Here is a 23,860-nt window from a genome sequence, read left to right on the forward strand (position 1 = left end):
ATTAAATACTGGGAGTAGGCTTATGGAGAAGGTGGAGGAGACTGCCACAGTTTGCTTTACATATCTTTGTGTTTTAATTTTGTACAGTGATCACATTACTTTTTAAAAATTGAGGTAAAATTCACATGAAATTCACCCTTTTAAAGCGTATAATTTGTGGATTTTAGTATATTCAAAGTTGCATAACTATCATCACTAATTCCAGACATTTCCATCACCCCCAAAATATACCCTATACCTGTTAATAGTCATGTCTCATTACCCCCTCTGCAGCCCGTGGCAACCACTAATCTGCATTCTGTCACCGTGGACTTGCCTCTTCTGGACATTTCATGTAAATGGAATCATATAATTATGTGACCCTTTGTGCCTAGCTTCTTAGCATTATGTTTCCAAGGTTCATCCATGTTGCAGAATGTATCAGTACGTCATTTCTTTTTATGGCTACATATGAGTTTTATAAATAAAAACAACCTGGAAATAGCTCTGATTTTAAAAATACTCATAAACAGAAAAACCTTACACTCTTTTGTACAAATCACTTTATAAACACTCAACAATTCTAAATCCAGTGTCAACATTAAACTACAATTTATTTCTATCTCCCTGCTGCTAATACTCCTTCGAGTATCTACTCTCTCAGGTCCCATATTTTTTTCTTTGTAAGGAGGGCACAGTGGCCCATGTGGGGATCGAACCGGCAACCTTGGTGCTACCAGCACGCTCTAACCAACTGAGCTAACAGGCCACCCCACTCTCAGGTCCTATTTTAAAGGTTGCCCCTTCAAACAGTATTTTTGTTTTTGCGTGTCTTTTTATTAGACTATTATCGTCCACACAGCAGACCTAATTAGTTCTTTGCCCAGCTGCATCTTCCCTATCTCCCTGCTACTACCCCCACCTCCAACAAAAAACACATTTTTAGCCACAGAGAGGTACAGACAATGATTTGGGTGTTTATGGATCTCCTATCTTTTGACAAGGACCCAGGTCTGACTTACTGACTTCAGTACACTGACCATATGCAGAACACAGCTGCTACAGTGTAACACTTTAAAATGCTATCATTGACTTTCTTAGTAACTGGTATTTTACAGTTTTCATTTTCTGAATAAAGACTGAGAATAAATTTTTGCCTTACATCCTTAATGTAGCTATCTCATTATCTGAACAAGGCAAAATTATGGAACACTGGTTGATATATAAAGCAGTACTGTGTCCACATAAGTGAAGACTCTAATATATACATTTAAGAAGGATTGCAGTTTTTCTTTAAAAAGATGGACTGGCCATTTGCTGGCCATAGAATTTTCCTAGGAAATTCTACCAGGTTTATGCTTTGACATGACCTCAACAATTGCTGATGACTGCTGCTATAAAAACAAAACAAAAAACAAACACCAGCTATCAATAGTTCAATTAGCTAAAGAAAACCACATAACACCATTCTCCGTATTTTTACGGTGGTAATTAAAATAAAACTAAGTGATGGATCTTACACATACACACACACACGCACGCACTACTAGGTAACATTCGCAGTAAAGCACACCATCCTATAGTTCCAGCATTATCAGAAGCTGTTGCTTGATTTTTTTTTTCCCTCCTGAGTAGGAAGGCAGGATAGAATTGTGTGTATGGAATGAGCGTATTCCACTAACTAAAACTTCAGTTGCCACCCTGGATATGACCACCTCAGTGTATGAGCACTGTACTAGAATCAAGCTGTCCATGGTAAAGGGAGTAAATTTAAATCTATAAGGTGGAATCCCTTTCTGACAAAGGTATTTATGACCAAACAGATAAACTGTACTAGAAGTTTTGGGTTACTTTCAAAATCACCTTTTAACTAAGTTCCAGAGGATGCGATTGAGGCCATTGGTATCTGAATTATGTAATAATAAGAGAACCAAGATGTAATGCAGTTCTATTATACTCAAAAGATTGCTGTTTCTCTCCATGATAAAACCTTTTATATTGTGAAACTTTGAACTAAACTCAAATTCATGTTCTCTCTCATATTTGTTTAACAAGTTATTAAACAAACTAGGCATTTCACCTTGGAATAAGCAAGACCAAAAGGAACACAATACTATTGCTGTTATAAATAAGCTTCATTATACCCTTTCACAAAAGACATAACATACAAACATGAAAGTCATAACTCATTTATTGAATGAATAGTATATGCAAGAATACCAATAAAAGGAAACTAATACTACAAACTACAATTTTGAAAATAAAGCCAATATAACAGGAACAAAATATACATAACATGAGAGGAATGTTTGATTTTGACTCATAATGCATTCCTTATCTTTACAATTAACCTAAATGTCTGTTAGAACAAAACTGTATACCTTGGTCAAACTTTAGCGCTTTTTAAAAAAGCAACAACATTCTAGAACACTTTGCTTTTGCTTTGAGATATTTAAGATTCACACATTTGTTCAAGTACATAGATTCTGATTCAACAGTAGATCTACATATCTTGTTAGTCTCTTAATATCTTGAGTAGCATGTACTCCTGAGTAAGTACTATCTGAAATTCTAAAATTGCTGATTTTTGAAATAAAATGTCTTTCAGTTGTGGGTTTTTAATAAATTGAGATGAAAGTAAAATTCACCTCCCACTCCCCTTCCCCCAGGAACAAAGAGCTCTTATTAAAGTATAGAAACTCAAGTCTATCTTTCTACTCTAAAGAACATTTCTTACTAACATTTCTGGTAAGGCAATAAATGCTCCAGAATAATCTTCAATATACGCTTGCAATGATTACACTGTTTAATATCAATAACAAAAACAAAACAAAAATGGAAAAAAAGGAAAAAAGAAAAGATGCTTCAAAATTTCAAGCTAAAATATGCGTAAAAGACAGTCATGGCAGTATTTTTTTTGAAATGATGTAAATATTATATACTTATCAAATAATGTCATGCTTATTAAAACTACAGTTAAGGACTTAAGAGATGAACAGTAAATACACTGCTGAGGTCCATTTTTCTAAATATTCATACCACAATGTAATTACTACCCAGAAGATGGTGACGCTACTTGGGAACATAAGTACTGTACAATTTTTACATTGTAAGGCACTTTTACTCAGCATATGACGAAAACATGATTAGAAAATCAAAATACCGGAGGTTTACAACCAATGGTGATTTTTCATGTGACTTTAATTTACATTTCAATTTTTAATGAAAGACTATTTAGCCAATCACACCACAGTGAGAAAAATAGGTAGCCAGCCACTTATCTAGCCAACCAAAAGGTAAAGTGCTATTCTGGTTGCTAGTGGCAGAGAAAGGGTTGAAGAAACCCATAGAAAATCATACACTTTATTACATGACAAATCCATCAACTGACAGCTAAAGTATTTGAAGTCCATTATGTGATCATTGACTGGCCATTATTACCCTTGGCACCTTCCATTTTTCCTAAAAACATCATACAGTAGTTGTCCAAAAATGAAGGTGCTTTATAGTTCCATGGGTAAATTGATGGCACATAATGTAAAAATGATCTAGACACAGTGATTCAAAGATTTGAAATAACGGGTTTCAGGCTGTTGTACGGAAATAAAGTACAGATCCTTTGGGAAAAGTCACATAGCTTGGTAAACAAACATCGAGATCTGTCGTTGCACTTCAAGTCACGGGGAATTTTGAAAATTCATCACATACACACAAAGAAACCCAATGGCATATTTAGAGCAAGAAGAGAAAAACGTATAGGGAGGGCAACCCACTAGTAATGCTAGTTTCCTTCTAAAAATAATAAAAGATGGTTAAAATAAAACAATCATCGAGTCCCTTGATTTAAGTACATGTGTGAATACACACTTGACAAATATGACTTTTAGGGACTAGCAGTTAAAAAATCAGTCATTAAGCACAGTGTAATTTTCCACCTGTTACATTTTAAAAATGCTTTTCCATAAGCTGAATATCTTGATGCACAGTCAAGTTAACATGATTATTTCTTGTTTGCTGATTTGCTTTAATTTAATCAACTAATAATTCAGAAACCAGAACCCCTACCCTTGATAAATGAGGTGCTATGGTAATAGGCAGACCACAACTAAAGTTTTTTGGTTTTGCCATAAAGAAATACATAAATGTGCTTCAGCAGGTAAGTGGAAGAAAATATCACTAGCTAGAAATGCCAGTGTAAAAATCCTTTCTAAAAAGCTGGGTTCTCAGGCTTTGAGAAACAATTCTGATGATCAATAAGACAGCGAGCCCGACCAGAGGAAAAGTAGGGCACAAAAGCCTATTTACTAGATAAGCAAAGCACTGAATGAAAACATTAAAAATATTAAATAAAGTTTCTAAAATAGTGGTCACAAAATTAAAAATAAATACTGTTTTATGCGAAGACTGTTTTTTTTTTTTTCTCCTAGAGCACATGAGACCTCCTTACATACTTTGGGCCAATATATGAAGTGTCCCACACAACACGGCGCTTCAGAGGAACGGGTTTCAGAATGGTGGCTAAAGTCCTTAGAGAGTGGTAACCCTTTACATCTATTTGAAGTTGCCAAATGTTAGTTTAAACTTGAAAGGATCCAATGATTTTGCTAGAAGCTCTTTGTATGACATGAAAAGAGAAGAGGTTTACTGTCAAGAGAATTTTGGCATAAGCACTGGAGCTCATAGCTTATAATCCACCACTTGCCCGAGTCCATGCTTGTCAGTGAGAACAACTTTAACAGGAACCAAGTGAAAAGCTTTAGCACACTTCTTGGAAGAGATTTTAGCATTTGCTGTCAAAGCCAAGGGAAAAATAAAGTTTTCTTCATTTCTAGCCTCCATTACTTGAGTGTGGAAAAAAAAAAATTCACAAATTCCCATGTGTTGCCACCAGAGGCGTGTTTGCACTGTTAAGTGAAATTTGCTTACACTTTCCCTTGAGTATGAATCCACTGAACAAACTTTTAGATACTTTAAACAGTAGAACTTTGTTCAGTCCAGAAATATAGCTTACTTCATTTCAATGTCTGCTTTAACTGTTGACACTACACACAGGGTTAATAGTGTTTCAATTGCTTCCCAGAAACTGCGAACTACAGCTACGTAATATCAACATGTCAAACTCTGCCATCTAGTGAAGAAGGCTCTTAAAACAAGACGTTTTAGGCAGTTCAATGAAGGATCTAAGAGTCGGGCAGTAAAAAGTTACAAACCCTTTTTGATTTTAGAAAACAGTGAAAAAAGAATAGTAGTTATGGATGTCTTATTCATTCCCAGTTTTCTAACTCTGTCCCATGAACCTGTTTAAAAGATGATAAAAAAATGTAAAATATGATGCTTGAGGGGAACATAATAAATATAATGTTATTGAGGAGCGAGAATATCTTACTGATTTGACATTACAACTACATTTAATGATAAAATGGATAGCTTGTTTTTACTGTTACAAAATCAGCTAGTTTAAAAAACTATGCAAGCCTACACAATCCTCAGCATTCTAGTAACATGCTTAACTAAACATAATAGCATTAAAAAAATCATACTGCACACCATTACTTCAACATGTTTTTATCAGTGTGTATTGTATTCTGACAACAGATCCAACATAATTAACTTTCATACCTAGTTTCCATTAAGTTGCTGCTGAGTTAGTTGTTGCTGATCAATTTCTAATTTTCCCCGGCTTTTACTCTCTCGTTCCTCATCTTCTTCATCTCTCTCATCATTTCCACTATGATTTTTACAATATAGTCTACAATGATGAAAGATAAAAATCTCAAAATGTTTTGTCACTGTTGATGAGAATATAGTTGTCATTAGTGGATGATGCTGGTGCCCATTTAAAACATGGGTTTCCTCATCCACCCTTAAAAAAACACTCCACAATTAGTTACAGGTCCATTTCTATCTAAAAGATAGGAAAGCACTCTATTAATGAGATAGTAAATGTTCATCTGAAATCAAACCTCTAGTTTAGGATGAAAGTTACCATGTATGCCCAAATATAAAGCAATTCCTCATTTTGCCCAATGAAATCTTTTTAAAAAGTTTTTGGCCAATTTGAAAATATCAATTGTCAGGTATATAGATGAAATAATCAACTTCTGTAATGTTTCATATACATAATTTAAAAGTACGTTTCTGCAAATTATATTCTATATATTATTGCTTTCTGCTCAGATTTCACGAGACAATTTTAGTCAAACTCTTCAAGTGCCTTTTCGTCATTAGTGCCTGGTCTTCATTAGAATACCTTCGTTAGTCACCTGACAGGTTTCCAGGAAATGCATTTGGCTATGTCTCTCTTAATCTAGACTGGTTCCTCTGACTTTTTTTCCCCATGACACTGACTTTTAGGGAAGGGTTTGATCAGATACCTTGTCAACTATACCACATTCTGGATTTGTCTAATTGTGGTACTGTTTTATTTGGTTCTCCCTCACCCCATATTTCTTATAAACTGGAAATAAGGTCTAAGGGCTTGGTTAGCTTTCGGTTTAACTTTTTCTTTGTTTTGTTAGTCTAGGATACTTTGTAGGTGATCCTGCATACTTCAGGAGGCATGTAATTTCAGAATGCCCCACTTTAATGATGCTGGTTGATCATTTGGTTAAGGTGGTGGTGATAGCCAGATTTCTCCATTAAAAAGGAAAGTCTTCCCCTTTAAAAATCAGCAAATAATCTCTGGAGTGATATTTTGACATCATGTAGTTCTAACAACCTTTTATTTGGGTATATACACTGTATACTTGAAATTCATTGTTTGCAATTCAGGTGATTTTAGACAAGGGGTTAGGCCACTTTAATGTATACACACCAATATATTTTTTATAGTTAACAACCCCCACAATAATCAAAGGGTGGGCTGATCTGAGCTGAGTTTTAGGTCAATTATAGTCATGCACCAAATAATGATGTTTCGGTTAATGATGGACTGCATACACGATAGTGTTCCAACAAGATTATAACAGAGCTGAAAAATTCCTATCACCTAGTGATGTCACAGACGTCATAACACCATCACGCAATGCATTACTCACGTATTTGTGGTGATGCTGTGTAAGCAAACCTGCGCTACCAGTCATGTAAAAGTATAGCACACACAACTATGTGCACTACATAATACTTGATAACAATAATAATAAAAGACTATGTTACTGGTTTCTGTATTTATTATACTATACTTTTTATCATTATTTTAGAGTGTATTCTTCCTTATAAAAAAAAGTTTGCTGTAAAACAGTATGCCATGTTATACTGGCAGCAGCCTCATACATCTCATGTTTACTGTGTCTCCTGATTGCATTGTTTTTTCTCGTGCTCGATTTGATGTTGTTTTGAGAGTAACATGCTGTCCAGCCTTGTAGCCTAGGAGCGACAGGCCACACCATATGGCCTAGGTATGTAGTAGGCCGTACCACCTAGGTTTGTGTAAGCGCACTCTATGATGTTCTCACAATCACGAAATCGCCTAAAGATGCATTTTCAGGACGCATTCCCATCGTTAGGGTGCGCGTGACTGTATACACAAGATGACAAGATAAAACAATTCTTTAAAAATGCCCTCTTGTGGTCAGCAATGGATCAAAGATGATCATGTAGGAATTCATCTGCCACAAATGGTCTAAAATGAGGTTTAATATGAGACATTTCTAACGTGTGAGAAGAATAAAAGGCAGGAGTGAGGTTAGGGGGCGACAACAAACTTCCAACCTAGTTTTGCTCATTACTCTTTTATTCTCAAAATATTTTCAAAGAACTATGGAGAATTTGTACTCTTCAAATGCTGCACATTGGGAATTATGTTTTCTTTTTAATCATGAGTTCAAATATCAAGAGTGAGACTCCTATATAGTGCAGCTATGAAGCATCTTCCCAAAAATATAACCTGAATCTAACTAAGCCTTTGAACCAACTTATAGTTTATGGGACATATGGAGGTGTAGAGAAATCAATTAAATGGCCTCATTAAAAAGCAAACAGATAAATCTAGAATGTGGGACTTTCACAGGACCACTTATTGTGGTTCTTTAATATGTAGGGGGAAAAGGTGGGGTGGAGTCAGGATTGTTCTATATTAAGAGAGACTTAAGAGATACATCCATCAAACGCAATGTAGGGGCCGTGTATGTATCGAGATTTGAACAAATCAAGTCTAAAAAGACATTTTCAAGACAACTGGGGAAATGTAAAAGTGTATTGAATATGAGATGATATGAAGAACTTATTGTTAATTTTAAAAAGTATGATAATGGCATAGTGATTAGGTAAGGAACAACCACATTTTTAAGAGATGCATTTTGAAGTATGTGGCAATAAAGAAAACAGATGAAACTGTGGCAATAACCTGGTACCTGCTGAGAAGGGGAGCTGTTATACTATTCATTTTTGTATACTTTTGAAAAGTTTTATAATAGAGTTTTAACTATAAGGATAAGCCCTTTGTTATTTGTTATTAAAACAAATTGTAATCTTTTTATGAAATTATTTTTCACTCAAGGACTATTTCCCATAGGCCCATTATGTATGTATCCTTCACTAGTCTAGACACCAAGGCCACAGGGGTCGACTGGTAAAACAGCAAGATCACTGCTATCACAGAACTTACTTTTTATGATGGGAGACTGACATTACAAAAAATACGTATTTAAATAGTTTGAAAATATCATAAAGACAAGAAAACAATTAAAAAAAATCACTATATAATCTTCCCTCGCCCTTTTAATATGAATATATTCAGGGCCTGGAAAGGGCTGGTAAAGAAGGAAAGCCACATGTAGGAGGAAGGCACTTCATTCAGAAATATTCCTCCTTACATTTCTTCCTATTGGTCCATTCTTCTTTCCCAAATCTACTTGCATGTGGACTATCATTTGAATTCAATGGTCTCTATGATAAAATAATCTGGAATCCACATTATAAGTTTTAGAAACAAATTTCAATGTGAAAAAATAAAAAGAGCAATTCAAATCATCATGGATGCCAGTGTAAATACTTTTTTTTTTAGAGATGGTCACTGAAACACGGTTTTCTAATAGTTAAAAAGTAAAAACCATCTAAATGTCTAAAAAAAAGAAACCAATTAAACTGATATACCCATACAATGGAATACTACGCAACCATTAAAATGGCGATGTGAAACTGTTGAATGTCACAGAAAAAAATGCCTCGGGTATAGTAAGTGGAAAACAGATTATAAAACAGTATATATAAAAAAATCTTTCATATATATATACATACATATATATATGTATGTATATATATATATATATGTATATATATATTTATATACACACACAATCACACAAATGTCTGAAGAAAGTATTCCAAAATTTAAAATTATTTCTGGTGGTAGAATTAAAATTGACATCAAGTTTTTCTCCCCTTACCTATATATTCCATTTTTTCCCCAAAATAAAAATGGATAACTATTATAATAAAAATATCTAAATAACATTTAAATTTAAATACACTAACTCTCCATACATCTGATTTTAGACAGTTAAATGGGCCTGTTATTTTAAAACATTAATGGCTACTTTAATAATGTATTGCTCATAAAAGTATCCAAACACCACAGTATAAAGAATACAAAATTGCCTCTTCACCTCCAACTTTATGCAACGAATGAGAGGTAACAACTGTTAAATTTACTGAATACGCTCCTGGATATTTTTCTAAGGATACAAACATACACATCTTGTACGCTAAAATAGGATTTTATATGCTAAAATAGGATTATACAACTTGGTGTTTCCCCTTTGCTCTATCACAGAAATACCTCTCCATGGACTCCACACATGGTTCTACTGCATTCTCTAGGTGCTGCACAGTATTCCACTAAATTCATGAACGAAAATTTACTTATTAAGTCTTCTTATGAACATTCTGGTTCTTTTTATTTTTGTTATTATGGGAGAAAGGTTAACAAAAATCTTTTTCTATTCTGCATGACAATTTCACCTTTGGTTCACTCTCTGGCCCTGTTGCGCTGACAACTTAAAATGGGTGTGTCAACAATTTTACTAAGCTGTGTTACCCCCAAATTGGTAAGCTGTATTTTGATTGGGAGAATGATAAATATTCTGACAAGAAGCCATATCTTTGGGCCTCTTTCAGTGTGGCATAACCTGAAAATTATCTATGTCTATGTAACTATGTCACAAGAGGTTCTGTCTCCAGTGGGGTATGAGGCTTTTAAGCCAAGGCAAAAACCACGCCCACTCCATGTGAATCATGTCTTACTGGACCTGAGTTGTACTGTACTGACTGCTGCAAGGACTCCCACAGAAGAGGAATATTTGATGCTGCCCTGCTGGCAAGCTGCGGTTCCTGTCAATATCCTCTGTGAGTAGACTGATGCCATCTGTGGTAATCCTGTCAGTTCTTAGGAGAGTCAATTCTAAGATGCCCTAGTGGATACTGCAGCAATCATTAACAATAATGAAATGAAACTTTTTGTACATACATCTTTGTACTCTTGTCTACTCACTGCCCTGAGATAAATCCCTACAGGCAGACTAGTAGCAAATGCATTATTTTAAGGTTTGGTCTTCAATGATAAATCACTCTCCTAAAAAGCTGTATGAATTTACTTTCTATCTGAACATCCAATAAGGATGCCTGTGTCTCCAGAACCTAGCTAACATTAGATCGTATGAATCCTACTAATCTTTACCCGTCTGATAGCACAAATTGCTAAGATCTTGTTTTAATTTACATTTCCTTCATTACTAATAAGGTTGAACAGTTTTTCACATGCTTATAACCAATCCATGGTTATTTCTTCTATAAATTGCCTGTTCGTGTCCTTTTGGCTTTTTAATCAGGTGGCATTTTTCTTAATGATTTGGAGTTCTCTTATGTAGTCTAATTTTAATGTAGTCAAATAAAAATTCTGAGTTTCCTATCATGCTTAGAAAGGCCTTCTATACTGGATTATAGAAAAATTCTGTATTTCCTACTCAGTTTTTTTATGATTAGATTTTTAATCCATCTAGAATCTATTTTGGGGTACAGTCTGAGATAAAGATCGAAATTATGTTTTCTAAATAGAGAGCCAATTGTATAGATATCAGGTACTGAATAATTCATCCCATCCCATCTCCACAGATACAAAATGCTACTGTAATTATTTATAAGATTCTAATAAAGACATGGATCTATTTCTTGTGATGTTTGTCACTATGCCAGTACCATACTGTTTTAATTGCTGCATGATAGGTTTTGGTATCTATGGGGGATTTCTCCTCTCAATGGCATTAAAAAATACCTTGGCTGCATGTGATGAAGCCTAGTTGACTACCCCAACATATTTTTTCTCCTCTTCCCCTTAAACCAGATTTTATTTGGGTAGTAGTGTGCCCACTAAGAGTACATTTCCCAGCCTCCCTTGGATGTGTGATAAATTCTGACAAATGAGACACTGAACAGAAGTGTGTGAGGAACTTCCAAGAAGGATGATTAAAGATCAGTTCAGCTGGAGGAATAGCCACTTTGTCCTTCCATTTTCCTTTGCTCCTGCTTCCTCCTACTTACTATGGAAGGAAGCTCCAAGGAAGGGAGAGCAGAAGGACGGTAAGCTGGGTCCCCAATGACACTGCAAAGCTGCCTAGCACATCTGGATGCTTTCCTCTGGATGTCTCTTAAGGGAGAAACATACTTCTATCTTGTCTAAGCTTCTGATTTTTTCCAATATATAAGGTAACTTAGTCATTACTAATAGAAAATAATACCACATTTACTCTTCTGGATAAAACTCTCAAAATTTGGATTTCATCAAAATTGTGTTAAATATATAATTTGGGGAGAATAGGTATCTTTCAATGTTGAGTGTTTCTATTAAGGAGCATAATGTATTTTGACATTCATTTGGACCCTGTGTAAAATGCAATTTTTTCAATGTTTTTTAAAGAAAAGGTTCACCGTTAGTATGTGTATGTGTGTGGGGTGGGAGGTGAACATTTTTCTTTTACATTTCCAACTTGAACTGTTTTTAAAAATTCATTTCATATGTAGCAACTTTATAGAGCTCTTATTCATTTTAAAATTCAGAGTTGATTCCTTTGGATTTTCTTGGTAGACAATGATATCAATAACATGGACCATTATTTTTCCTCTACAATATTTATTATACATTTTTCTTCCTTTTCTTGTGGCACGGATTAAACCCTCTGGAAGAATGTTCAAGTAATATAATTGGCACCCTTATCTTATTCCTAATCTGAATGAAAGTGTATTGGTATAGTGGTTGTCAACTAGAGATGAACATGAGAATCACCTGGGGAGTCATCAAAATACAGTGGTACCTCGATTTTCTAACATAATCCGTTCCGGAAGACCGTTCGAGTTCTGAAACGTTTAAGAACCGAGGCACAGTTTCCCCATAGAAAATAATGCAAAATGGATTAATTCGTTCCAGACCTTTAAAATCAACCCCTAAAACTGCAAATTTAGCATGAATTTTACTATCTAATGATACCACAGATCCATAAAATTTACACATTTGTAAACCGAAATGTTCGTCAACGGACACGCACGAAAACCGAGGTGCCACTGTACATGGTTTGGGCCTCAACCCACTGAATTTACATCTCTAAGGGTGGGGCCCAGGCAAAGAACATTTCTAAAGAGGGCTCTATCCACTCCCATGTGATTCTGAGGCTCAGCCCTGGTTAAGAACCATTGTCCCTTTACTCTAACATCAAATAAGCTGTTTGCTGTTGTTTTCTCCTAAATTCTCTATTAAGACTCCTAGCTTACCAAGAGCACTCTTATTAACTTACTTTAAAATTCAGAAATGGATGTTGAATGTTATCAAATGTCCTTTCACTGTCTACCAGGAAGGAAAGTGATAGGATTTTTAAAAATTTACACTATTAATTATAATGGATCCCATTAATACATTTCCTAATTTTGAACAGTCTTTAAATTGTTAGACTACAGCCCTGAATTTGATTTTCTAGTATTTTACTTAGGATTTGGATGTACATACTATTAGGTTGATGCAAAAGTAACTGCAGTTTTTGCAATTATTTTTAACCTTTTAAACCGCAATTACTTTTGCACCAACCTAATATATTTATAAAAGTAAGATTGGTCTACAGTTTGTTTGTTTGTTTTTGTTTTAAATGCTATCTTTGTTAGGTTTGGTGTCACAGTTATGCAAGTTTTACAAAATGAACCAAGAAGTTTCCCATCTTTTGTTATGTGCTGGACCTCTTTAAATAACATTATCTGTTCCTTAAAGGCTTTCTAGAACTCACTTGAAAATCATCTGTGCCTTTATTATTAAAGAAAGTTTGGCCAATTTGATAATATAGCCGGAGTACCTCATGCAGTCACCCAAATGACTTGGTGGCCGCTTATGTAAACTGCTTTGTACATGGAAGAATAGACCCTGAGTCACTGGTTTACTGCATACTGAGAATGTGAGAGTGAGGAAGTGCTTTACAACGTGCAAAGGCAGATCAAAAATTCAGGGATCTCTACCAACTCGTTCACCATTCAACTAAATAAATGGAACTGTTATAGATGCACATTGATATCACTAGTCCAAAGCAGCAGAGATAAGTGGAAAACCCATAAAAATGAGGGTAACATGTAATCTCAAACCTCCAAACCTTTCTCTTTCATCATTCTTCCAAGAGTATCTTTCGATTTCTATCATCACAACCCTATCCTATCCTAAGCTCCCAACAATTCTCACCTGGACCCTCAGCAGCAGCCTCCTAACTCACCTCCCCATTTGCACTCTTGTTTCTGTCCCATTCTCGGCCTAGAGCACTTTCCCAATACCCACATTCATTTTTGCCCTTTACATCTCAGCTTAAGCACTATTTCCTTAAGGAAATTCCTAAGTACCCTCCCCACCCCCACTACAGACTAGGTTACGTCTTCCTTGTTATATGTTCTTACTGTGCTTTGTAATGTATCCTTTATGACAATTATGTACTTTGTAATTGTATACTTAGTTATGTGGCCATTTAATTAATGTCTCTCCCACTAGACTGTGAGCTTCATGAGGGCACAGTCTGTGTCTGTTTTGATCACTATTGTAAGCCCAACTCCTAGCACAACGACTGGCATATAGTAAGCATCCTAAATACTGGTTGAATGAATGCTAATTCAGGGATGTGTAGTCAAAGGAAAATGCTACCTGCAGTACTCATTTCTTATACAGAGTCCTCAGTATTCTATACTTGGCTAGAAACCATCTAAAGACAGTAATCAAGTAAACTGATGTTGTCTATTTAAGGGCAGTTACTTACTGACAAGTTTAGGAAAATTGTTCTCTTACTTGTAAATTCCTCGTGACATATTTTCAATGTATTTAGCTTTGTCTTGTACTCCACAGTGGTAATGGTAAGTCTTAACACAGGCTTTTATTTCACATCCAATAGTAGCACCGGGCTGACTGCAAAGTGTACATTTCTGTTTAAGGGAAGAGAAAGAATAGTCATAAGAAGTATTTCAAAGTTTATGCAAACTTATTTTTTTCTGTTTTAGCCAAACATTCCAGCTTACAAAGCCAAATTTCTATTGAAAAAGAATGCACTGAACTTATTGTATAGCAGATAAATACTGCTGAAATTTAAACCATACTCTGATGGACTTTCTAATATTAAGGCATCACACGATGTTTCCATTATTTAACTGTACTAACCACCAGAGACCTGACATCTAAACATAAATATTTCTTAATACTGCCAAACACAAAAAGAATGATCGTCTATTATTTCAGTGGTCACTTCTCTTCCTCCCTGGGATCAGTTCCTTTCTTATTACGACTGGGAGAAAAAATGAGAAAGAGGACAGAAAAGCAATTCCTCCCAGAGAGGGATTGCTACCAAGTAGGCAAAAGGGCAGAAGGACACTGAAGGGACTGAAATCTTTTCAAGACTTCTCAATTTGGCCTAGATCAGCCTTGCCTCAAGCATGTTCTGAAATTAAAAGGTGACTGCTGACAAAAGGGTCTCATAATCAAAGAAGTTTGAGAACTGCTAATTTTAAACAGATTGCCTGATGGCAGAACTTCTCACATCCTTTTCTCCAGGAAGGAAGGTAAACAGTTCCCAAGTTTATTGAACTCCAGATGCCCTTTATTTTTGGAGGGCTGGGGGAGCAACTTGATGGACTAATTTCCTTTGGAGCACACTTGGGGAAATGCTAGGTTAGTGCTTGTACTAACAGTGCAGAGGTAAATAAGTTGATCAAGAGAACTGAATTGTTATCCCAGTCACCTAGTTGGACTTTAGCTACATAACACAACAACATTGCTCTGTATGATATGAAGTGACTTTCCCTTACTTTTTTTAACTATACGTTCTGTTTTAAAGGAGTTTCAAAAAGAGTAATCAAAGTATCAGTAAACTGAACTGGATGTAAATGGAACAGAAAATGTCAACAATCTTCACACCTTCAAAACTGCAATTCTACAAAGAAAGGGTCATTTCTAACAGAGTCAGACAAAGATCATCAAGGTCTGAAAGTACTAGATGAAAGACTGAAGGGGAATTTCACAACAAGGGGATCAGACTCACCACCTGAACCCAAGGATCAGGCATTATGAGTTGTCTGATGTGATAAAACATGGATGACAGAGTCTCACCTGTGAAGCATTTTTACCACCGCCCCCCACAAAAATGTTGAAAATGAATCTAATCAAGCTTTTTCATCTAACTTCCACTTTAAAAGAAAATCTGGCGGGTAGAGGGACAAGTTAAATGGCATCATGAAAAAGCAAACAGACAAAACATGTGCGATAGTCTATAGAACAATCAATTCATTTTCTTCAACAAAGCCAATGGTATACAACAAAGCAAAACCAGAAACAACCAAGTCAGGGGGGAGGGCATGCCCTGGATCACCGAAAGGATATAGAACAGCCACATGTAAAGTATGAACCTCCTCCAGGTTCTGATTCACACAAATCAACTTAAAAAAGATAGTTCTGAGACAACTGGGGAAATACAAATACAAACTGGGTATTACATGACACTGAAGACTCATTGTTAATTTATAAAGTGTAATGACACTGTGGTTAGGTAAGAAAATGTCCAACGATTAAGAAATACATACTGAAATATGTAGAGGTGAAATGATATGAAGTCTCAGCTCTGCTTTAAAATACTTCAAGCAACAAGATTAATGGGCATAGATGACACGAGTGCCGCAAATTCTTGATAACTGATGAGTCGAGGTGATGGATAGACGTGTGTTACTAGTCTTTCTAGTTTTGATATGTTTGCAAATTTTCACAATAAAAAATTCAAAAATTAAAGTCATTTCTAGAGACAATCGCTGTCTTAAAGAAAAGATTTCTGCATTCCATTGACATTTTATAATATTCATAAACTACAAGGAGTAAGTGATCAAGATGCCAATGTTTCTTAAAGCTATTTATTAGTAATTTGAATGTTTAAAAACATGAGGCTTAGGCACATTTTAAAGAAAACTTTAAAGCTATGATAAATATTTTAAGAGGCATGACTGTGTGAACTTTAACAGAAGGCTCTGAAAGAAATCTTTTCCTTTTATTAAAAAAAGAATGAATAACAACATGGGGAGGTTCTCAATGCTCTATTAGGGTTATGGATTTTTTTTCTTTAGGCAAGCTTAAACAATATTAACATTTTAAACTGAATAAGGTATGTCACATTCACATCTTAATTTGTTTTATTAAAAGACTTTCAAATACCCTGAAATATAAATCTTAGTAGAATATATAAGTAATGAATTTACAAAGAGGAATAAGTTTCAGAAACATCAGCATCGTTTATTATATTACAAATAAGTCAAATATATAGTGTGCTTTTAACATACGAACTACTTTATATTAAGTTTTTTGATGACTGGATAAATTTGAGATGTGTTCTAAATTTAAAGCAGAAAGTCAGAAGAGAAACGTTGCATAGCATAAATATAAAACCACAGACCATTCTCTTTCCTCGCTTAATCTCCTGAAGTACAGTTTTAATATCAAAATCTCCAAATTCTGCTCTTGATGTTGTTGTGAGCTGGACTGTGCCAGAAGAAAATAACTAGAGAAGAAAAATGCAAGAATATTTAATATTCAGAATTCTTTTGAGTAAAAGATTAAACATAACAAATGTGTTGTATTACTTTAATATACCGAGACAGATGACTTTTCCTTAATAATCAAGTACTGACTACAATATTTTAAATATATTCCCATCTCTGATTAAAATATAACCCAAAATAAAGACAAAGAAATAAAACTAAGGTTGCCAGTGTGAAGCCAAGATTCAATACTTCATTAAACAATGAAGATTTCAAGTGTCACGCTGTCATCTCAACTGTTTTACATTCCCACAGAGTTTTAAAGAATAGTTTAAAATTGATAAATTTAAATTACAGATGCAGATCAGAATCACCTGGGGATTTCTTTCCCCCAAACCAGTTATGTCTGTGATCTACTTCAGGGGTTCATATTTTGGAAAAAGCTCCCCGGGTAAATCTAATATGCATCTCTGGTTAAGAACCTCTGGTATGAATAATATGTATTTTTAAAACCTACTCATAAACGAGATGAGTAATTCAATACAATCTAATTCAAACATGTTTATATGTCAGACCTGGATCTAAGGATGCAAAGAAAGGACAGTTCTTATCCTTAAGGAAGTTAAGAGTCTATTAGGGGAAAGATGATCATAAAATGAATAACTGCAATACAGTGTGTGAAGTACAGTAAGAGACATTTACTAGGTTATAGCGGAGAGTAAACATATCTTTCATGACAAATTTATAGAACTGAGATTTTTACAGCTATGAAAGAGTTAATTGTGGATTATCTGGAATATGGGAATTATAACTAGCATTAATTCAAATCCTACTAAATCACAAAGGCTCTATTTTTAAAAAATCTAAAGTTTATGAAGATTTGGGATTATAGGATATACTATTTATAATTGTAAAACAGTAATGCTGGGGGAGGGGAAGTGCCATATTTGGTTCCTAGTTAAATGCTTTTCAAAAAACTTGGGTTTAAAAGCAAATAAAAAATGCACCAGCTTACCATGCACTTATAATGTGCAGCTGCCTTTTTGGCATTAAATATATGCAGTTTTCCTCTTGCTTCATTTTCCTCCTCCCCTACGTGACAAAATCCACATTTAGGCCTGGTGTCACTAGGGCTGCTTCTGTGTGGAGACCTATCTCTCTGCAAATGTAAAAGAGAAAGAAACAAACTTTAATATGCTATCAGTACCTCAAGCTTAGTCACTGTTTCAAATGACGAGTTTTACCTACCATGTTTCCCCGAAAATAAGACCTAGCTGGATAATCAGCTCTAATGCGTCTTTTGGAGCATAAATTATAGTAAAATAAGACTGGGTCTTATGTAATATAATGTAATATAAGACCGGGTCTTACATTAATTTTTGCTCCAAAAGATGCATTAGAGCTGATTGTCCGGCTAGGTCTTATTTTCGGGGAAAAAGGGCATAACCATGTGTTAAATGAAATATTTAATGGTGCAATGGAAAGTAAACATCCAATGTTTTTCTACTTACATAGGAACTACTTTCCATTTCATCTGTTCCATGGGAGGATGTGGACCTGGTATCTTCTGATAGCCCTTTAAAATTAGTTTTTCGTGGCCTTCCTTTGCGGCTTTTCTTTTTACTTTTAGGTGATGAGGGCTCCAGTTCATGCTCATTAAAACTTTCTTCTAAATCAGCTGCTTAAAAATGAACAAAAGCTTAAAATGAGCATTAGTTCATGAACCACAGGTTTCTCCTTAGAATGAAATGGTCTGTGGTATATTCAATACAGCAACCTAAAGTTTCATATAAATGCAACAAAAAAATAAAGTAAAAATAGTTTCTTTATAATCATTGGAAAATTAATGATTTCCACCAAATTTACAATGCTATAAAAATGAGTTTTGTAATCTTGACTACACACATGATTCAGCAAATATTTCTAAAGTCAAATAAGTTAATTTTTAGAATTAGCTCGTGTTATTTTATTTTTTTTTTTTACTATAGGTTTCAGAGTTTTACCTCATACTGTTGGTGAAATCAGAACACCTACCTAGGAAACAAACTTACTATAACTTGGAAAATTATATGAAAATAAAGTAGGTAAATCTGCTCTTTCCAACATAGTAGCCACTAGCAACATGATGTTTTTAAAAACTTAAATCATTTATAATTAAACAAAATTAAACCTTCAGTTTCTCCATCACACTGACCACATTTCAAGTACTTATGAGTCACATTGGCAAGATGTGCCCCTACTGGACATCATAGACATAGAATATTTCTGTCATCGCAGAAAAGTCAATTGAACAGCACTACTCTAAATAGATAGCTATTTAAACTATCATGAAAACCAAATGATCAAATTCAACAAGAAAGTCACCTACAAATGAACGAATCAACTGATCAAGTAACTAAACAAGTAGTAAGTATAAGAGGAATTTCTAACATAAGAGGTAGAAAAGCTATGTTGCAGATCAGCTGTACATACGTTAACGGATTAAACAAAATTTATGTAGAAATTTAGAACTGTATTTCCCAGCAATTTGAAAAGAATTTCTACCATTAATGGAAGGTGTTTCATTCAGTTATTCACTACAAATATTTTATTTGAGGGCCTTCTGTATATAAGACAATGTATTTAGTGCTCAAGAAGGGATAAAAAATCAAATCGAGTTCACCTGACTTAGGGTCAAACTATAGAAAGTGTTACGCACAGCTCTAATACCTTTCTCGTTTCTTTATGTGCCATAAGTTGTTGATTGGAATTCCAGGGACTAATTTCTCAGTGAGAAAGCATATCAACTCCTATGCTGATCTTTCCTAATAAATACTTTAAACTTTTTTCGTTTGTTTGTTTTTTTTAGAAATAGAAGCACATTATGACAAAATAAGGGTAATGCAATCAGTATACGGTACTGAAATGTATAAACTCAGGAACTGAGAACGTTAGATTGTTTGCAAAACAACATAAATTTGTATCAATACAACTTCACATAACTATGGTAGGATTTGAGGGAGAAAAAAAGGGGAAAAGGTAAAAAGTTAGTGGATAGTTTTACAGGCAACAAGACAAACTCATGTGAATAAATCTCCCTATGAAGCCAGAAAGTCAATTAAAGATATCTTCCGATCTTAACCCTATAGCAAATTTCGTATCGGAACACACCACCTATTTAAACATTCAAACTGACAATATTTAACATTAAACCTGCTAGAATTACTTACATTTGCCCAAAATTGAAAACTTTGAAATGAAAAAATCATTACCAAATGTTTCAATCATTCTAATAAATATTGTAATCATATATGTGATACACATAAGTCTGCTATTTACAATGAAGACAATCACTAACACTATAATAACATTATTATTATTAAACACCTATAACAAAATTACTTAACTGATTCGATTATCAGGTCAACATGGTTAGTTTTCCATATGGCATATTTGTCTGTCCTAAATATGGAATCATTCAGTATAAAATTTTAGAGGACTTTAAGAGCAATAGTAAAAAAAAACAAAAAACAAAAGAGAGTGATAGATTTAACTATATTAGACTTTAAAACTTCTGAAAGTAAAAAAATAATGATACAATTAAAAGGCAACTAGAAAAATATCTGCTGCACCTATGGCATAAACTCATAAAAGATTAAGACTGCAACAGAAAAATGTGATCATTTATTCACAGAATATAAGTAAGCATACTTTTTAGAAATGTGACTTCTCTAGAATCAAAGAAGTGTAAATTAAGTGATATATCAATTTTACCTATCAAAATAGCACTTAAAATAGTTATAAAAAGCTACAATAAACCCAACAAAAATGTGTTATAAATAAAAATATAAAAGCCGCACAAAAATGTTGAGATAGGGCAGCCAGGTGGCTCGGGTGGCCGAGCTCCTAACGCCGAGGTCACCAGTTCTATTCCCACATGGGCCACTGAACTGCGCCCTCTACAGCTAAGATTGTGAATAACGGCTCGACCTGGAGCTGGGCTGCCAGGAGTCGACCGCCTGGGCTGCCATGGGCTAGGGTGAACTATCGTGAGCTGTCTGGGCTGCCACGAACGGTGGGCTGCCATGAGCAGCGGGCAGCCAATGAGAGCTGCTGTGAACAGCCGACTAACGGCTGACAACCAACTGCCTCAGCCGGGTAGAGTGCAAGGCTCATAATACCAACGTGGGCCAGGGAGCTGCGTCTTCCACAACTAGACTGAGAACAATGGCTTGAATCAAAGGGGGCAGGGGGAGGGGAAAAAATGTTGAGATAGACCATACTTCTGGATGAAAGGGATCAACATTAGAATGGTATCAGTTCTCACTAATCTAACTTAACAAAACTCCAATAAAATGAAACTTAAAAGTTGCTTCCATGGTTTCTGGAAAAATAAATGTAAAATACACAAACATGCTTATGTATGCATAGAATTGCTCTGCAAGGATACATAAGAAACTGTAGTAGTGGATACCTTTAGCAAAGGAATTTGGAAAGAGACACAAGGGCAAGGAGGGGAGGAAAGCTTACTTACCGTGGATGCCTTGTACTGCTGAGTTTTGCATTAGGTTGGTGCAAAAGTAACTGCAGTTTTTGCAGTTATTAATCTTTTAAACCACAATTACTTTTGCACCACCCTAATACAATGCTCAAATACCTATTCAAACAAATAAATACGATAAAAAATAAAACCTTACCCTTGTATTCACAGCTGCAAATTCTAAAAATCCAGGCTGATAAGGGAGGAGACAAAATAAGACTGTCCTCTGTCGCACCAAGTCTTCCCAACTTTTATGAGCACAGCCCCCAGATGTCTATGAAACTTTAGAATGGCCAGACCCCTTTCTATTACCTTTCTGATTGTCCCTATGAGGCACGCGAGTGGAGTGACCAATTTACCAGGAAACCAACTCTCCTCTTCCTCCTAGTATTGCAAAGCCTTCCCTTTCCCTTTACCAATTCTCTTCTTCCTATTCAGTGTTTTCCTTATCTTACCACCTTCCTGGTTTAAGCTCCATTTCCCTCCCCTCTCCTAAATTCTCACATCAGTTAACAGTATGAAGTAGAAAGAACCCATGGACAGAAAGTCTGAAGGCTGCCACTTACTAGGCCTTAACTTGGTAAAGGTACTTTGCTGCAAGGCAAAACCTCCTGGTGCATCAGATGGCAATAATAACACCTTCCTGAATAGGCTGCTTTAAGAAAATGTTGGTGAAACATGCTTTGTAAACTATAAAATTCAATTAGAATGTTAGTTACTTCTCTTGTAATACCTTGTGTAGACTGTAAGCTCTATGTCCACAGGGGCTTCTTTTCTAAACTCCCCAATGTTCCCACACCCAGCAGGCACTCAAGAAATGTTTGCTGGAATTTTTAAAAGAAAAAAGGCCAAGCGTCACCACCTCTGCTTTGAATTTTTAGGGCTGCTACAAAAGGAAGACTGGCAGCCACTTGCCCTACATTCTCCCGTGGAAATACAATGCTCCCATGTCAGTAGTAAACTCTGCGTTCTGTTTTTTCAGTAAAGGTATCAGATAAATGATTTATTTTATGCATATGCATATATAAATATCTAGCATACATCAAAATATATTATTCTTAATTAAGTATGCTAAAATGAAACATGATGTCTGGGATTTAATTCAAAATAATCCAGATGGAGGAAGTAGTGGGGGAGGGGGTAATAGATGAAACAAGATTGGCCCAGAGCTGATGACTACTAAAGCCGGGTGACGGGCTTTTTTAAAACACACTTTTGCATATGTTTGAAATTTCTTATAATGAAAGTTGGTAAAGTGTGCTAAATCCAAGATGAGCATAAATAATACCCAGCACACAACTTTGCACATGGTAGTCAATAAATCTGGTGAATGAATGAAAGAATATGGAGTCAGATCTAGCAAAGAGCACAATACCAATATGTCACTAAAATTTTCCAAGTTAAATCACAAATACAATTTAAATTCTATTATCTTCCAAGGAGGAACACATGACACGATGAGTGGTAATAAAGGTAGGAAGAGTTTTCAAAGAATAATAGTAATGACAATGATAATATAGAATATGGTATTTACTGAGCACTCACTATGTGCCAGGAACATTGCTCAGAGCTTTACCAGCATGGTTTCATTTAATCCTTACAAGAATCCTATGAGGGGGTGGCTGGTTAGCTCAGTTGGTTAGAGCATGGTGCTAATAACACCAAGGTTGCCGGTTCGATCCCCACATGGGCCACTGGGAGCTGTGCCCTCCTTAAAAAAAATAAAATAAAAAAAAAATAAAATCCATTGCTTACTAAAAAAAAAAAAAAAAAAAAAGAAAAGAATCCTATGAGGTGGAGTTTTTAAATCCCCATTTTACAGATACAGTATCTATGGCTCTAAGATACTAACTAATTTGCCCAAGATCATGTAACTAGTAAGTGGCAGAGCTAAGATTCAAACACAGATTTGATTTCAAAGCACATTTCAACCAGTGTACGAAACTGCCTTTCCAGTACTTCATAAATTTATTCAATGTTACCTAACTTAAAAGGTTTTTAAAGACTTTGATACCATATTAAAATCTCCCCTAAACTTCAATTTAATAAAAGTAATGAAGATTGGAAGTTGCAGAATATTCTAGAGAAAATGAACAAGGGGAAGAAAATACTAAAGAAATACTGAAGCAGGCAAAGGCTTTAAATCTACACAAATAGCGTACTTTCAATATACTTCTAATAGCAATATAACTATGGTGACCCCTTTTCCTGAAACATATGTTGAGTTATATGACTTGACAAGCAATTTCTAATACAAAGTTACTGAAATGTCTGTTAGGGGATCCATCAGGTCCCTGAAAAATAAAGACCAAAGTCTCCAATGTTGGACAGAAAAGATTCCTT

At 35.0% G+C, this 23,860-nt stretch overlaps 1 protein-coding gene across 4 annotated transcripts in view; it reads right to left on the reverse strand.

Annotated features, from left to right (window-relative positions):
- Positions 1–2,152: 2,152 nt before the first annotated feature.
- The window catches only part of PHF6 (PHD finger protein 6), a 45,850-nt gene continuing 24,142 nt past the window's right edge, over positions 2,153–23,860 (reverse strand). For 2 of the 4 annotated variants that reach the window (XM_033112590.1, XM_033112580.1), the window contains exons 6-11: positions 18,510–18,679; positions 18,014–18,157; positions 16,914–17,018; positions 14,276–14,409; positions 5,599–5,728; positions 2,235–5,276 (exon numbers count right to left, since the gene is read on the reverse strand). In XM_033112590.1, the coding sequence (XP_032968481.1) occupies positions 5,599–5,728; positions 14,276–14,409; positions 16,914–17,018; positions 18,014–18,157; positions 18,510–18,679 (683 nt within the window). In that variant the 3' untranslated portion in view covers positions 2,235–5,276. Of the gene's footprint in view, positions 5,277–5,598; positions 5,729–14,275; positions 14,410–16,913; positions 17,019–18,013; positions 18,158–18,509; positions 18,680–23,860 lie in introns of all 4 variants that reach the window. The other 2 variants (XM_033112607.1, XM_033112598.1) reach the window with 2 other exon arrangements.

This window comes from Rhinolophus ferrumequinum, chromosome X (genome assembly GCF_004115265.2).
Source record: "Rhinolophus ferrumequinum isolate MPI-CBG mRhiFer1 chromosome X, mRhiFer1_v1.p, whole genome shotgun sequence".
In the NCBI taxonomy this organism is placed as follows: domain Eukaryota; kingdom Metazoa; phylum Chordata; class Mammalia; order Chiroptera; family Rhinolophidae; genus Rhinolophus; species Rhinolophus ferrumequinum.